The 17876-nt window shown below is 35.5% G+C and overlaps 1 protein-coding gene across 1 annotated transcript in view; it reads right to left on the bottom strand.

Annotated features, from left to right (window-relative positions):
• The window catches only part of Acss3 (acyl-CoA synthetase short chain family member 3), a 184821-nt gene that overhangs the window by 23074 nt on the left and 143871 nt on the right, over positions 1-17876 (bottom strand). The window contains exons 10-11 of the mRNA XM_035451839.1: positions 7046-7141; positions 3921-3984 (exon numbers count right to left, since the gene is read on the bottom strand). Coding sequence (XP_035307730.1) covers positions 3921-3984; positions 7046-7141 — 160 coding nt within the window. The remainder of the gene's footprint in view (positions 1-3920; positions 3985-7045; positions 7142-17876) is intronic.

Genomic DNA, 17876 nt, shown 5'->3' with positions numbered 1-17876 from the left:
GCATTGGATAATTCCGCACGGTTTCCTGCCATCCTACCACTGCCCCAAGAAAAGATCAGAAGAACACAACAGGGAGTGGATAGGCCATACTTCCCATTGCAGCAATGGATGTGGTCAGAAAAAAAAAGTGTATTCCCCTGAGAGAGGAAGAGTCAGAGACCAATGGCTTTAATAACCATGAGCACTGGGTTTAAAGGAGACAATTGCAGTTAAAATCTTCTTAAATGCACTGCTGTCTGTTGTCTGGAAATTACTGACTCACAGTTTTATTTCTGCACATTAGAAATCTGGATGCAATTACAGGAGCACCTTCTAAAATTCATAAGCATTTTGTATTCATAGCAACTCACACACCATAACTGCCGCACTAAATTAACTGGCTTCAGTATGCTTCAAAATCAAAAGAATTTCTAACAGCCACATGGAATGAATTTTCTCTTCTAAAAGAAATGTAAATTCTATAAATGGAATTAATTGGCACCAAACAGTAAAGACACACATATACTGCTTATTCAGTCCTTAGGGCCCTCAGTCATTTGAGTGAACATCACCAGAATTCTATATATCTGATGAGGTCACCCATACAGAAATGACTTCTAGAATGCTATAGTTGGTATACAACAAATGGAGGAATCTAACATCATCAGAAAGCATGGAATTTTGTGTTTGGTTTTCCCACATGTCACTGCTTCTAAACATGAAACACCCAACATGTACAAGTTAAGCAAGCATTGGCATGCATGAAAAAGTTCCAGTTAATAAATTGATTGGTATGCATAGTAAAATGTGAGTCTAAAAGTAAGTTTATTAACAAACAAAAAGCTTCGAAGGTAATTTTGTTAATGAGAAAAATGAGGTAAGTTTGTGCTCATTTTTCTCATCTATTCTAACTTGCACATCTAATATAATATTTTATTTTCAAATATATGGCTTCGCCATTAACCAAAGAAAGAATTGATTTCTATCATGTTTTGACACATTATATCTGTAAATTTCTAATGACATCTAGAACTGAGAATCTGTGTATTAAAATTTCTGTTTAAGGATGCAGGAATAAAACACCAATTATGCATGGACTGCTGTTAGGCAAAAGCTCTGCTACATTTGAGGACTTAAATAACACTAGAAGCTATAAAGGAAAAGTTACAGTTTCTGAACTGTATTATACTTATTACTATACACAATACTAAAATAGTATTATATTTTAGCACTTCTGGATTCATCCATGGCAAAGCCACCCAAGTTAAAATGAAGGAACTTCTAAGTGGATTGAAACTCACCACTGAGATCATGATAAATATCCCTTTGATAGAGATGATTCATTAAAATTAGGTTATATAAAGGTATGTGCTGGGTCGGGTGTTGGTGGTTCAGGCCTTTAATCCCAGCACTCGTGAGGCAGAGACAGGAGGATCTCTGTGAGTTTGAGACCAGCCTGATCTACAAGATCTAGTTCCAGGACAGCCTCCAAAAGCCACAGAGAAACCTTGTCTCAAAACATAAATAAATATATAAATAAATAAACAAATAAATAAATAAATGTATGTGCTGTTACAGCAATTTTTAAAGTTTAAAAAATAAACTTCTGTAAGTTAAGTTAGCATCCACCGAAATAGGCTCATATTTTCTCTAGCAAGCCCTGCTCTCTTCCTGTTTTTCCCTCAAAAGATTATTACGTAATAATAATTGTATTAGCTTCAGTTCAGTCTGATTTAAAGAAATATTTTTTCTTTAGAATCTTATAGTATTCATATATGTGCATTCATCTACTGATGAATAGCTAGGTTGATTATAATTTTTCCTACAGTGACTAGAGCAGCAATAAACATGAGTGTACTATTATCTCTAGGATGGGGCTTAGATTTCTCTGGGAATGTGCCCAGGAATGAAATAGTTGGGTCATATAGTAGTCCTATTTTAGTTTTAATATGATTTAAAGAAATATGAATGCAACCAGAATATTCAATTAAAAAATTTTTAGTCCTTTTGGATGTACTAGATTTGAAAAGGTAACATAAACCTTAAATAGTTACTGACAAGAGCAGGAGCAGAAATGTACTTTGGTTTAGTCTACCAAGAAAAGGACTTGTTTTGGAAGAACAAGATTTATACTTTTTAAACTTTTATATGAATGCATTATATTTCATGTGGCTTAAAATAATTCTACATGAAGAAATATATTTGCAAACCTATTTAACTATATTTATAGAATTTAATGTATTTTATTAAAGGAATGGAACCTTGTACCATCTGAAAATGCAAGTAGTAGAATTTATTCAGTAGAAATAACTTTAAGACAACTCTTGTTTGAGTTGGGCCATATATAGTCTCTACTCATAACAACTCATCCTATTGAAGTCTGCTGCTTCAGACATACCAATAACGATGTGAAAATTATGTTAATTAGAGACACGAGGCAGTCTGTATCAATTATTTAAATGTCACAGATTATGTGGCTACCAACTTAATCATTTCATATTCTACTCTCATAATGATCTTGCAGTATTTTATAATCAATGTAAAGTGAAATATTTTCACATCAGATTTCAGCATTTTTGCCAGCTAAGTGGATTGTGACTTAAAAAATTTTTTTTTCAAAAAACTGTGGTATTTACTGTTGTGAAGAATTTAGTAATATGCTTCACTTTGAATCAGTAATTTTACATTTACTTAAATATTCAGTACAACACAGATTATCTGAAAAGATGAAACCAAATAGATAAGATTTGTGTAACCATAAAAGTGCAAAAATAACTGAATTTCACAGTAGAGAAAAATATAAAGGACAGGGAATAAAATAAAACCACTTTTAGGACAGGATTAAGTGAAAACTATTACCCATAAAACACTTTACTGAGTCAACAATATAAACTGGTTGCCAAAAATGGACAGTCACAGTCAATCACAAACTGGTTAATGATGCAACATATTTTAAATATATATATCCTTAGGTAATTTGTGAGCATCACAGAGTTCATTTCTACAAACTTAATGATACAGATGAAAAATAGGACATACCTTTTTAATAGAATAAAAATGGCATTTATAACCTACTGTCATTGTAAAACACTGATCTGTTTTATAGTACCATTTTCTTTATAGGTACGAGTGAACACTCAATCATGAATGCATGATACATTGTATGGAATACAGAAGCTGGCAACATAATGTTTGTTAACATTATCAAATATAAAAATCCATGCACACTTGCATATGATGCACTTTAAAATACTACCAGAAGAGTGGGTTGCTTGCATCAGCATGACACAAGCCCCTGCATGCTGTACTCACTACAGATATGTAAGCAGGTAAAAGGAATTTGCATCCAAATACTGTAGGAGCACCATCTTATACCTGGTGTGTCTAGATGATGTCTAGATGGTAGATATGTCACTAGGACTGTACACTGAAAAGTTAGTGTTGTGAGAGAAGGGGACACAGAAATGACGTACTGTTTTGGATTTTTCTTTTCCTTTTGCGATTATAATACAATTACATAATTTCTCCCTTCCCTTTCTTCCCTCTAAACCCTTCCATCTAAGTCTCTTTGCTCTCTTTCAAATTCATGTCCTACTTTTTTCAACAATTGTGATTGCATGTATATACAACATGTATGTATGTTTCAAGGACTGACCATTGGTATTATTTTATATTTTTATATATGAGATATTTTTATGATTTATACATTATTTGTCTGATAAGAAAAGGGTTATTTTAAAAGAACAAGACATGCCATTTTAAATTTTTATGTGAATATTTGTATATTAAGGGGCTTTCATTTTAAATTACAATTGAGCTGAAATAATTCTCAAGCAAGACACATCTTATCACTTATAATACCAATGAAGTAAATCAATTTGACCTGAATATATCCGCTTCATTGTTTTCTTTTAGGTGGTCACATTAAAAATATTGCTTACTTTACCACAATGTTTCCTAAGCTTCGAGCCTTCAGCTTTTGCATGTTGTCATCCAAAATCATAACTGTAAAGAAAAATATGAGCACAAATCTGAATACAAGTGTGAACACAAATACTAACACAAACTTCAAATATTTTCCCATATTTTCTAAATTCAATCCTAAAGTTCCTAGTTCAAAATATTATTTGTATTCTTGCAAGACTATGAAGATATATAAGTAAGCTAAAATATGTTTCCTAAAAGCTTAAAAGGTCATGCATTTGACATGTAGCAAGATTGAAAATTTCCTCAGAAACTCCCTAAATTAAATATGCATATTTAACAGCCCACAGAATTATATTTTATTGTTATGTCCATGAATATTAATCATATGTTTACCCTTTATAAACTGAAGAATGCAGTTTAAAAGTTCAGCCAAATATATATACAATAAAAACAAAGAAAGCATATCTATTTGTGAGATGTAAATTAGGTAAATTTATGTTTCCAAATATTATTCTAATATTTTCTGTGATGTCTTGACAAAATATGGAAAGTGTTTAATAGCAAATCTAGTGTCTACATTATAGCTTATCAAACATAAAAATAAATTATATTCATCTAGATTCTTTGTGTAGATTCTTTATGTTCCTTCACTTAGGTCATTCTTAAGCAGCTAAGAGAAGGCACTAGCCAAAGACTAAATTCATCACCTGAATTTTTCATAAATAAAGACTTCCTTTCCTTTCCCAAAGTTGCTTGCTTTTTTAAAATCATAATTCTGTGTATTACATTATGCTTTCAAATTTCCATATAAGCATGAAAAAAAAAACAAAAATGTATCAGTCATAAAGGCCCTGGTTCCTCAACTACAGTAGTTTAAACTTTCCTCTGGTAACCAGTGGTTTTCAGACAAAGAGGAGTTTCTGTATTAAAGTGAAACATCAAAGCTCAACTGTTTCTTACAACTGAGTATAAAAATGGAACAGATATACTAAGGAAAAATGTGTTTAACATCTGCCACAATTGGCAGCCTCTAAAAATGTCTCAACACAAAGACAGTTTTCTGATCAAAGAATGAGGTGACAATTGTTCAGATGAGTGATTCAGTAGATGTGGGCTCATTTTCCCCTGGTAGGAGAAGTCTAGACTTCACAGAATTATAAAACAGATATCCGTGTGCAATGCAAAGCCCAACATGACTGTCTATACATGAGCTGAACAAGGACAACTGCAATAGACATGTTAAAGTGGATGGAGAAAACTCACAAGGCTTCAATACTATATAAATAACTATAGACAATTAAGCAAACTGAGAGTAGGAGAAATTGTCTTCCCCAAAGAAGAACACATTAATTGGTTATCCACTGTCAAAAGATCAGCCCTGAAAATACACATACTGTAACATATCTTAGTTAGGGTTTACGTTGCAGTGATGAAATACTGTTGGGAGCTGCAGAGTACCGCGCCTAAAAGATGGCGCTGGTTTCCACCTTCCGCCAGCCTGACGGTGAGTGCTCTCTGTATTAAACAACTCCTAATTTGGTAAAGGCCACGTATCCTCTTAATTCCGCTTGGAGACAACCTATCCTGGCGCACCACGTGGGGTTAGGTGATTGGTAGTTGTAGGCTATATCAGGCCCCGTCTTCCTGGACCCAGGGCCACTTCCTGTAAATCAAGGTTCCCGAATAAACTGTGAGAAGAAGATTCCTCAGTGTTGCATCGTTCTTGCTGGTCAAGGGTAGACGCGACAAAATACATGACCAAAAAGGAATTTGGGGAAGAAAGGGTTTATTTTGCACCCAGTTATATAACACTTTAGTATAAAAAACAGTGACAGCAGACATTCAGGCAGTTTAGAAACCTGGAGGCAAGAACTGATGACATAGAGGACATGGAGGGGAGCTGCCTCCAGGAATGTTCCCCATGGCTTGCTTAGTCTGCTCTTATAGAACTCAGGATCATCAACCCAGGGATAGCACCAACCACTATGGGCTAAGGCCTCCCCAGACTGATCACTACTTAAGAAAATGCCCTACAGTTGGATCTCATGGAGACATTTCCTCAATTGAGACTCCATCTCTCTGATGACTCCAGCTTGTGTTAAGTTGACATGAAACTAGCCAGGGCATCATATTAAGCAGAACGTCCTTGGAAACTAGCTTTTCCCCCATAAATGTACTAGACAAAATTGTGTGACCTTATGAACATTATGTGTATAAAACTTTATATATTAAATATACTTACAATATATGACCTTTATGTTTCATTTCCCTTTTTTGTACAGTTAATTTCTGAATCTAAATCAATTTGGTCCCCCTGACTTCTCTGAAATGTTTGCATCACTAACAGCTTAGATTTCATTCCATATTTTGTGTTGTGGTACCTGTGTAACTGCATGGTTATATAATATCACAATTCACCAGCCCTAGAGAGCCATACAACTATAATTGACAGTTAGAAATAAGAAAACTGAATGTTGAGAGTTAAAAATTTTGCAACTAAGGATTGGAGTACGATAGAAATTATTTGATTATAATGGCCACTACTATAAATATAAATCAAATATTGAGAGGATATATTATTGTTATATAAATCTCATAGTGAAGAAATATTTATTTACAATTATTTACTCTACATTTAATTTTAGCCAAAAAGATTCAAGAACCATTTCAACATTGTTCAAAAGAATTATGAAAGAAACTATCTATTTTTGTTAATGAAGCAAGGAAATAAAGAAAACCACAGTGATTTGTATGTTTATGAAAACTAAAGGGCTACATTACTATAGAAATGATGTACAGTCTCTGTGTGTGCTTCACATTATTCATCTCTAAATATTTACAAAACTATATACTAAATATGCAGCACCAAAAATGAAATGATATATGTAAATACTGGGCACTTCACATGCCATAATTTCAAGCCCGTATCCTTAAAAGACTCTTCATGTGAATTTTAAAATTTTTTCTTAGTCATTCAAAAGAAGATATCAGAAGACCATAGTTCTATTTTTTATGGCAAAAGGGGTATTCATTTCTAATGTATGAAACTCTTAAAAATGAGTACTTTTTATAAACTAGGTACAAGAAAATACCAAAGTCATTACAGTGCATGTTTCAAATTGCCGATATCATAACTTACCATTGTACCCTGGAACACATTTTCCCGCCTGCCCTGGTGGAGGTGTTTTGGAGTTACCCAGTCCAATACATGATGCTGTTATTGGAGATCCAGTCTCTGGGGGTGGAGGAGGAAAGCACAGCTTATCACTTACTCCTTCATCGTTGAGTTATGTTACTTTAGCACTTGTGCACAGTTCTTTTAGTACTGGACCCAGATTAGATTGTCCCATAATTTCATCTCATAAAGAATAGAGTCTACTCTACCTGCAATCTAGTATTTAAGATACTTAGCTTTATGGTCACTGCTGTAGATCTGCAACATGAATTCAGAACCACACTTAATGTTTAACAGAGACCACAGATATTCTTATATCACAATAAAAAAGCAGAGAAATCCCCTGGAAGGCTTTGTAACATAGGCTAAAAGGTAAAAGAACATTAGAAAAGCTATTCCTTCTGGAATCATCTAAAGTTATTATGTTGTTCAATATACAGCTTATTTGTGTGCTTTGTTACTGGTAGTTTTAGCTTGTTGTCTTGAGAGCCTGCATCTTGACCTGAATTTACCAATGTTTTATAAATGAATTCCCAGGCTGTTTTTCATGGACCTACCACAGCTACAAACCCAGAAATTTCTGTGAGTGCTTTGCTATCCAACTAGCCACATATGCTTACAATTAGCTTGCATAGATTAGGTGAGTGTTAAGTTTGCTGTACCTAAACCATCCACAAGAATAGCCACAGTTCATACTTGTAACCACAAATTCTGAAAGCAAATATATTTTGGGGAAAACTATTTGTAGCATAAAAGTTTGGAGTCTGTGGTAGAATAGTATTATTATTTTGTTTTGTTATTTTTGAGACAGGGTTTCTCTGTGGCTTTGGAGCCTATCCTGGAACTAGCTCTTGGAGACCAGGCTGTTCTCAAACTCACAGAGATTTGCCTGCATCTGCCTCCCAAGTGCTGGGATTAAAAGCCTGGGCCACCACATCCAGGCTGGTAGAATGCTGTTTAAGGTGCATTACTTTTTTATGCTCTGGAACATGTGTTTAATGAGGCAAAGAGGTGTTTGATTATATAAAATTCACCTGTGGTAAGGAGGCAGGGTCAGCAACTAACAGCAAATTGTAGGGAGGAGCCAGATGGAGAAAGGTTTATAAGGAGGGGCAAGAAAAAGCAAGAGGACTTCTTGGGACATGTAAAGAGGTGAGCTAGGGGAGCCTCTTGCTATTCAGCCTCTCTAGGAAGCAGGATTCTCCCTTAGCCTTTGAATCTTCAGTTCCTTAGTGGGCCAGAGATTTAAGTAAAGTTTCCTTAGTAGTTTTGAAAGAGTTGCTGCCTGAGGGAACAGAATTCCCTCAGGCATTGGCTCTTGCAGTTTAGCTGCTGGTGGTAGCTGTGGAATTGCAGTTGCTGGATAGAAGTACTGTGGCTTAAAAAGGCGGCAACAATTAAAAAAGAAAAAAAAACTGGAGTCAATAGGATCTTTCATATCAATGGAGAGGCAGGATAAGAGAATAATGATAGTGAAAAGATGGCACCTCTGGGCTTCCTGATTGTATATCTCAAACACACACACACACACACACACACACACACACACACACACACACACAGAAGAGAGAGAGAGAGAGAGAGAGAGAGAGAGAGAGAGAGAGAGAGAGAGAATTAGCTGTGAAGACAACCCTTTCCAAAGCAATGAGAGAGCAGGAACAACATTGACACAAGTATTATAAATACATGCCTTCCACTTTGAGCTCTGCCATAATTACCAAGCATGTATGTCACTTGAGGATGGAAAAGATTCACAGCTGTCCTTTTGTCCTTCCAGAACAAGGTTTACAATTCACATATTTGCAATAGTGCCTCATCCAGCATCAACAGGAGATGTAATTTTGAACACTAGAAATAGGTGCTATGTCACAGTCTAAGCAAGTGGTTCTCAAATGTGAGTCACAATCCCACTGGTGGGGGGGCATCAAATTATCCTTAAATAGGAGTCACCTAAGACTATCAGAGAACACAAATGTTTATATTATGATTTATAAGAGTAGTAAAAATTAGAGATACGAAGAAGCAATGAAAATAATTTTATGGTTGGGGGTCACCACAACATGAGGAACTGAATTAAAGGGTCCCAGCATTAGGAAGGTTGAGAACCACTGGTCTAAAGTTTAAGATACTAAGCATGTGCCCCTGGTATAGATAATCAGTAACAATGACCAGATGTTTCTGAGGCGTAGGAGAGAATTCACAGGTATTTTTGTTTTGCATCATATCTAATCTCATTTCCCATAATATGGCATTTTGTATCTATGAAATACTCATCTTGTTTCTATTTCCCCTACCATATAATAAATGCAAAGAAAGAAATGTACACGATTGTAAGACCTACAGTGTTTTCCTCTTCCTAGTTTTGAAAACATAATCTCTCAACTACCCTTCATAACTGATGAGAGAGATAATCAGTGATGATAGCAAGAGCAACACAGGATGCAGAAGTCCAGCGCTGTACACAAACCCAACCTGATAAGACACTGGGATATGCTGGGAAAGGAGACAGAACTTCGTAGGCACTTGTGTCTCTACCAGTGCTTCAAGCTCCAGTCAATCTAATTGAAAAGTATTTGCTATCAAGTTTTGTCAAGATGATCACTCAAATGGAGTTCAAACTCTATACAGGTTTTAGCAATGTAAGACCTGTGCAGCTTGTTGACCAACACTTGTAGAATCCAAGAAAGAAGCAGTAATCTGTAGTGTCTGCCAGAATCTAGTACTTGCCTCCTAAAACACTAACCAAAAAAAAAAAAAAACCTCATAACAAATAACAAGACAACTAAACTATAGGATCTTTTTTGTTGTTGTTGAGGTGGCTTCACAAGTAGTCCTACCTGGTCTGTAACTCTCTATATCTATGTAGACCAGGCTAGCCTAGAATACACAGAGATCCTCCTGCCTCTGCATGCTGAGTACTGTGCATTAAAGGCATGGGGCAGTAGCCTGGCTCACTGTGGAATCTGTTATCAGCACTCTGTTCTTCCCACTTCAAATAGAAAAGGGTGTTAAAGAAGATGGAAGAACAAAGCTTTCCTTAAAATGCTGGAAAAGATTAGCAAGAAATGGTCATCATTCTGCACTGCCTGGGAAGGAAACATACACACTTCCTGAGATGTGTATATTATTTTCTATTTATAATCTTTCAACCTTCAGCTGTCTTGGTTTATATCATCATCATTATTATTATCATTACTAACAAGCTACAGAAAGCACATTTTCTATATAACTAATTTTACTCAGAATAGTAAGGATGCTGAAAAAGATAATCCATGTAGACCACATGAATGAGATAAGATTATGCTTTGAACATTAGTAATTCAAATATCCTATTTAGCTAAATTTTATATTAATTAGGAGTATTAGTAAAAGACACTGCTAATGACAAGCATATGACATGATCCAGTAAAGGGCAGTCATTAGGATAGTCAGGGTTATAAGGAGACTTAGATAAGAGCAAGGGGGGATGAAAATAAATGCTTTCTCTAACAGTTTTCTGTCTTTGCAAGTGTGAATATCTTGAGATGCAACAACTTATCCTTGTGCCATACCATCAAGTCCACAGGTATCCATCCATCCATATACACAGTCCTGATGAACACACTGTTGATCAAGCTGGCCCAATGTAAAGCAGATTCTAGCTAATGAAAGCACCACCTCCCACCCTCCAGGCTCCAATCCTTAAATGCATTCCCTGATCTCCCCTTTGAAGATTTTCTGAAAGCATCTGCTTCGTGCTACAGAAGCTATAATTAGCTGACTAGCTGTTATCTGGGGAACCAGGAAATCCACATGTGATATTCTGATTAGGATATAGCTATATTAAATAAACCATAACATTACTTTTGAGCAAGAGACTTGGAAACAATGTTTGAAGAAATCTCTACAAAGATATGGAACCCTAGAAATAAAATGCTCTGCAAATTACTAGATTAATATTTGTAATAAGACCCAAACAGGAAGCAGAAGGTGAGAGATTGAAGAATGTGAGCAATATCCATTGGCACTTTTCCTTCATACTGTATTAGATGCTAGGCAAGGGATGTCAATTACTGCCTTACACTATTTTATTGCTCTCTGATTTATTATCCAAATAATTTTTCCTTATTACTTAGAATTCTGAAGAGCAAACAAAGGTGAGATACAATAAACATAATTGTAAAATATGAATTCTGTTATATACAGAGCCAACTACTCTATTTATGTAATTTTATTTAGTTCTACTATAAGATTGCAAAAGAAATGGTGCTCTTGCACATAGTCATTTCAAAAGCTAAGATGAATGTTATAGACAAGGTTGTTAACATATTAGATACACAGGAAGAATTCACAGGTCAAGCAGTAAAAAGAAATTGCCCAGGTGGCTTCAGTACAGAAAGAAAAAAGTCTTTGTGATAGTGAGAACAGTTTTTCATATTTACGAGTGGAAATTGTGGTGGTACAAATTACCTAGGACTAATGTTTACTTAGCACTTATTATTTGTTAGGGGTAATTTCTAGAATTAGATATACAATAATAAAATGACATAAATTTCCCATCAAAGAGACAAACAATAGTAACATAAAAATATAAAATATGACATAGTAAAGAATGATAAATACCCAGGAAAAAAAAGCAAACAGTGCATGAAGTATCATGGAAGGTGTTCAGCATTACACAGACTAAGTATAAGAATGACCTTCCTGAGAAGATGACACTTGATCAGAAACCTGAAAAAAAGTAAGGGAATAATACACACCAGTAAGGGGAAATTTAGTAGGCGGTGACTTCAAGAGTCCTGGGGTAAATTTATTCCTAGAGTGTTGGAGAACGATTGTCCAACCAATGAAACTGAGCAGGGAAGGATTCAAGGGAAATAAAGTCAGAGAGATCATGAGTAGGAGAATTAAATACAGCATCTTCAAAATCTTCATAAGAACTTAACCTTTAACCTGAGGGACAATGTAACCTCATGCTGGCATCAGAACAAACATTAATGAATGATAAATACAGTCCACTTTAATATATGCACAATATTCATGTTTTTATGTGCTGTGGGAGGATTTATTATTTAACTTCAAATGGAGAAGAGAGAGAGAATATAGAAGCAGATAGAAAGTATTCTGGCTGGTAGGTTTTGGTAGCTTCTTAAAAAATCTAGAGATGATTATAGGAGAATTCACAAGATTGGCAAAAGAACCAGTACCTTTGGGTTGGGGGTGGGACATGGGTCACAAGGGTAGATGGTGCATACAAACCAAAGATCACAAGTTTTATGTGAGTGTATATATAATTTTGGGGGCTAGCAGTATAACTCAGTGAGTAGAAAAGCATGTACACAGGCTCAACCACCAGTTACACACACACACACACACACACACACACACACAAACACACACACACACACACACACACACACACACACACACACACACACAATTTAAAAGCAAATTGTTGCACATCTGCAAGGTAGTTTGACAATCCCTAAATATTTTAAGGTTAAAATGCACATATATGTTTACACATTTATTCCATAAAAGTAGAAAACACCATTGAAAATATTACAAAGGCTTTTTGACAAAATAAAATATAAAAGACAAAGCAAAAACTTTCATACTGAAGTTCGACATGGTAACCCAACAGGTGGAAAAAGTCCCAAGAGCAGGCAAAAGATTCAGAGACCCAGGTATTCCCACAGTCAGGTGTCCCATAAAAATACTAAGCTAATAGCTGAAATATCTGTCCAGAGGACCTGTATTGTAATCTTCTGGGGAAAAAAGCTGTATGAGTTAGATGTAGAAATTTTCTATCTGACCAGTATCAGGCACATTTTCTACTTTGAAACTTTCTTTTGTCATCTGTATCTTCAGGACTAAATAGTCCAGTCCTTTTCATATTGCTGCAAAGAAAGATTTTCACAGTAGCAAATACACATGTCTAACATTTGAGGCTTTAGTTTCCATTATTAATATCATAGCTTTTAATAGTAAAAAGGAAATCACAGATTGTAGTCCCCAAATAAACGAGATATTTAAGATTTCAAAAAGAGACTCTATGTAATTCAATTACATAGTTTTCATTCCAAATAATAATATTCAAAGTTTATCATTCAATGAATCTATTTTGGATTTAATCTCATCATCAAAAGAATTTTTGAGTAAAGGAATGCTATGGTGCCATTACATGCCAAACAGAAATAGCAGTACGTGTGAAGGTTCTGAAATGAACCCATCAGGAATTTCAATTGTTCAGCAGAACATAAGTCCAGGGAGAACAGGTAGACTAAAGGAGAAGGTGAAAGGCAAAGTGAGAGAGGAAAATTACAAAGGACTGTCCATGCCAAGTTTAGAAACATGGACAATTGTCCATGGACAGTAGGATCCTCAGAGATTAGTGGAGGCAATCATTGCTAAGTTGCCTTATAAAACCGTCTCTTCATTTGCAAACTAAAGCACTAAATTAATAATCCCAATAGTCTGCAATAAATCAGGCCTATGATGGCAAAGGTAAGCCACAGTGGAAGATGAGACCAACTTAATTTACATTAAGAATCAAAAGGCTATAGTAATTGGTGACATTAAAAAGAGCAAGAGGAGATGTCTGTTAAACTTCAAGGATTTATTTCACAAAATCAGCATTAAATGTAAGTGACAGTCAAGAGAATAGGCAAGGTGGTAAGAAGACAAGTCCAGTTGTGTGTCTCAGAGTCCCTGCTGTATCAGGGAAACTACTATTCTGCCCCTACCGTGTCTCTGGAGTCACAGAATTAGACAATGTGGATTGAGAACTTGGTAGTTGGATGTTCAAAGCTGACATTCTGGGGATAAATCAATTCAGCTGGCTGGCTACTGCTGAGTCATATTAATCATAGCATCATGGTGGACAAAGAGGCAATTTGTAAAGAAATTGTTCTCTCCACTTGTGAATCTTTACAGTGAGCTATAAATAACTTGAATGGCAGTAGCAAATAGAAAGCAGAAAATCAATTTAATCTCTGTGTTCAAGAGACTGTAGAATGATGGTTTGCAATACTTAAATCAAAGCAAACTAACTTTCCTGTAAAATGCAGAGCGTTCATCAGAGATGTGAGACTGGTCTTCTAGGTACACTGTGGTTGACTCAGCCAAGAATCCCAAGTGCAATCAGCAGCTCAATTAGATAAGAAATGCTGAACTAATGAAGGCCTGAGGTAAAGCACAGAAAGAAAGCTTCCAGGACTACAGATAACAAAGAGAGATCTGGTTCAGATTGTAACAACTTTGCAGAATTTGATTCTGAACAGTTTTAATGCTACTATTACATTTCATGGTGTTGAAGTATCTACAGGCCAGGGTGTTAAAGATGGCCCTTCTTTCATGTAAGAGTATTCAGAAAAAAAGGACAAGATATATACATAAGATATATTGTGTGTGGAATAACAGATAGTGCTTTTACATTCTCTGTTCTTGAATCTGGAGTACATAGAGGGAAGGTGATCCTTACAGCTATGAAAGGTTATTCACAGCAAGCAAAGAAAAGGGAAATAATATTTATTGTATTTTGATAATAAACTGGGAATTGTTATTGTTTCTGTACATAATCAATTTTAATAACGCTTTCTAGGAAGCCCAATGGGAAACAACTGTGCAGATGATCAAGGGCTTGTCTGTTGCTATAGAGTAAGTGGCTGGGACTGGGATTTCAACTCTGTCCAATTAGGATTCAACTTTGTCTTCTGCTACACACCTTGCCTTTCCAGGGAGCATTTTCACCTGCTGTTCTCTAAATGAAGACTGACAGTAAAGAGGACCTGGAGTGATTCTGTTGGGCCACTGTGCTATAAAACAAAGGGTTGTGTGACACAGGAGAAAACAAATTTTCAGATCAAGATTTCTCAATGAAATATTTAGAAACCTTTGTTCTTGTGAAGATCTTTATAAACTCAACATAATATTAGTCTTTGTAGGCTATGTAATAATAGATCCTTGCTAAGACAGGAGAATTAGTATACATGATATTTCAAAGATCAGGCCAGGAGCAGTTTCAATCAGTTTCCTAATGTTCCATCTCTTTCCATTAATTATCAGGAATAATGACACAAACACTAATTATAAGAAATAATTATACATCTCAAAAATAATTACTGTAACTATTCTTTTTTAAAACATTGTGTCTTTTTTACACTAAGTTAGTATAAAGACTAAATATGTGTAATTCAGTAACTACTACTTGGTTTGGGAATTCGTTTTCAGGTGTATTGACAAGTTGAAAATAGTTACTCACTTTCAAAATAAGACTCTTTATCAAGGGTGTCTTACATTTCACAAAAGATTATTCTTTCCATAAACAAAATTCATATAACTTACCTCTAAGCTCCTATGTTTCAAATTGTCAATAATAATCACCTGAAGTAATGAACTAATGAAGACAACTCTAAATGAGAGAAAAATCTTGTTACCAGGCATCAGAGATGACATCAAGGTTTTGTCTCTCCCTTACAAGATGGATACTGTCACAGTCACTCTAGCTGCACATTACTGAGGTGACAGTTCATTTGCTTTTGCTTTTACCCCAAAACAATGAATCAGGCTATAATATCTAAAAGTTCATTTTTTTGAAGAAAAAGTCAGATGAATCTATTTTGAACATCAAACTGTGAAAAACAAAGATGTATCAGCCATTAGGAATTCATATTTTCCCAAGGCTTTTGGCATTCTCATGTTTGAAAAAGCAACAGAGAATCTTTTTTTCCAGATCCTGGGCAATGGCAATATTGATCTAGTCCAATACTTTCATACACTGTTCTTGATATATATGCTAAAGAAATTTTCACATTAGCATAAACTGGATATTAGTAAGAAAAAAGCAAAACCCAGATACAGGAAGTAGCAAAGTGTTAATAAGACATATTTAGAAAGCAACCCTAGTTGTCTACAGTTATACTTTACTCGATGATCTCTGGCTACCAAAACATGTACTAGTGACAATTGATATTCAATATCCAGAGAATATGTTTGTTTTTTCTTAATTTATTTGTATTTAAATTAGAAGCAAGCCTGCTTCACATGTCAATCCCAGCTCCCTCTGCCACCCCTCCTCTCCCAGCCCCCACCAATCCCCCACCCTATCCCCCCTCTGCTCCCTAGAGATGGTGAGGCCCTCCATGGGGGATTGAAAAAGTCTGTCATATCATCTGGGCAGGGCCTAGCCACCCCCCCATGTGTCCAGGCTGAGAGAACATCCCTCCATTTGGACTGGGATTCCAAAGTCCATTGATACGCCAGGGATAAATACTGGTCTACTACCAAAGGCCCCATATATTGCCTCCTCTCTGTCACCCACATTCAGTGAGGTCTGGATCGGTCCCATGCTGGCCTCCAAGCCATTAGTCTGGAAACAAAGAGTTGGTTCTTCCAGAAAATCAATAAGATAGACAAATCTTTATCCAAACTAACCAAAAGGCAGAGAGACAGCATGCTAATTAACACAATTAGAAATGAAAAGGGGAACATAACAATGGACACTGAGGAAATCCAGAGAATCATCAAGTCATACTTTGAAAACCTGTGCTCCACAAAATTCGAAAATTTGAAGAAAATGGATAATCAGCTGGATAGATAACATTTACCAAAATTAAACCAAGAACAGATAAATAAGTTAAATAACCCCTAATGAAATAGAAGCAGTCACCAAAAGTCTCCCAACCTAAATGAAGTCCAGGGCCAGATGGTTTCAGTGCAGAATTCTACCAGAAATACAAAAAAGAGCTAATAACAGTACTCCTCAAACTATTCCATGCAATAGAAGCAGAAGGCTCATTGCCAAATTCTTTATACAGGGCTAAAATTACCTTGGTACCCAAGCCACACAAAGACACAACTAAGAAAGAGAACTATAGACCAATATCTCTCATTAGCATCAATGCAAAAATACTCAATAAAACACTGGCAAATCGAATCCAAGAACATATCAGAGAAATCATCCATCATGACCAAGTAGGTTTCATCCTAGGGATTCAGGGATGGTTCAACATATGAAAATCTATCAGTGTAATCCACCATACAAACAAACTGCAAAAGAAAAACCACAAGATCATCTTACTAGATGATGAAAAAGTCTTTGACAAAATACAACACCCCTTCATGATAAAGGTCCTGGAAAAGTTAGGGATAACAGAAACATACCTGAACATAATAAAAGTAATATACAGCAAACCAAAAGCCAACATCAAACTAAATGAAGAGAAACACAACTCGATTCCTCTAAAATCAGGAACAAGACAAGGCTATCTACTCTCTCCATATCTCTTCAATATTGTACTTGAAGTTCTAGCTAGAGCAATAAGACAACAAAAAGAGATCAAGGGGATACAAATTGGAAAGAAGAAGTCAAACTTTCCCTATTTACACTATTACAGTTTATATAAGTGACCCGAAAAACTCTACCAGGGAACTCCTAACAGCTGATAAACACCTTCAGCAAAGTGGCAGGATACAAAATTAACTCAAAAAAATCAATAGCCCTCTTATATACAGATGATAAATAGGCTGAGAAAGAAATCAGTGAAATATCACCCTTTACAATAGCCACAAACAACATAAAATATCTTGGGGTAACATTAACCAAACAAGTAAACGACCTGTATAGCAAGGACTTTGAGACTTTAAAGAAAGAAATTAAAGAAGATACCAGAAAATAGAAAGGTATCCCATGTTCTTGGATAGGTAGGATCAACATAGTAAAAATGGCATCTTGCCAAAAGCAATCTATAGATTCAATGCAATCCCCAATAAAATACTGGCACAATTCTTCACAGACCTTGAAAGAACAATAATC

The sequence above is a fragment of the Cricetulus griseus genome (genome assembly GCF_003668045.3).
Source record: "Cricetulus griseus strain 17A/GY chromosome 1 unlocalized genomic scaffold, alternate assembly CriGri-PICRH-1.0 chr1_0, whole genome shotgun sequence".
NCBI classification, from domain to species: Eukaryota; Metazoa; Chordata; class Mammalia; order Rodentia; family Cricetidae; genus Cricetulus; species Cricetulus griseus.
This window is presented reverse-complemented; position numbering and strand designations above follow the sequence as displayed.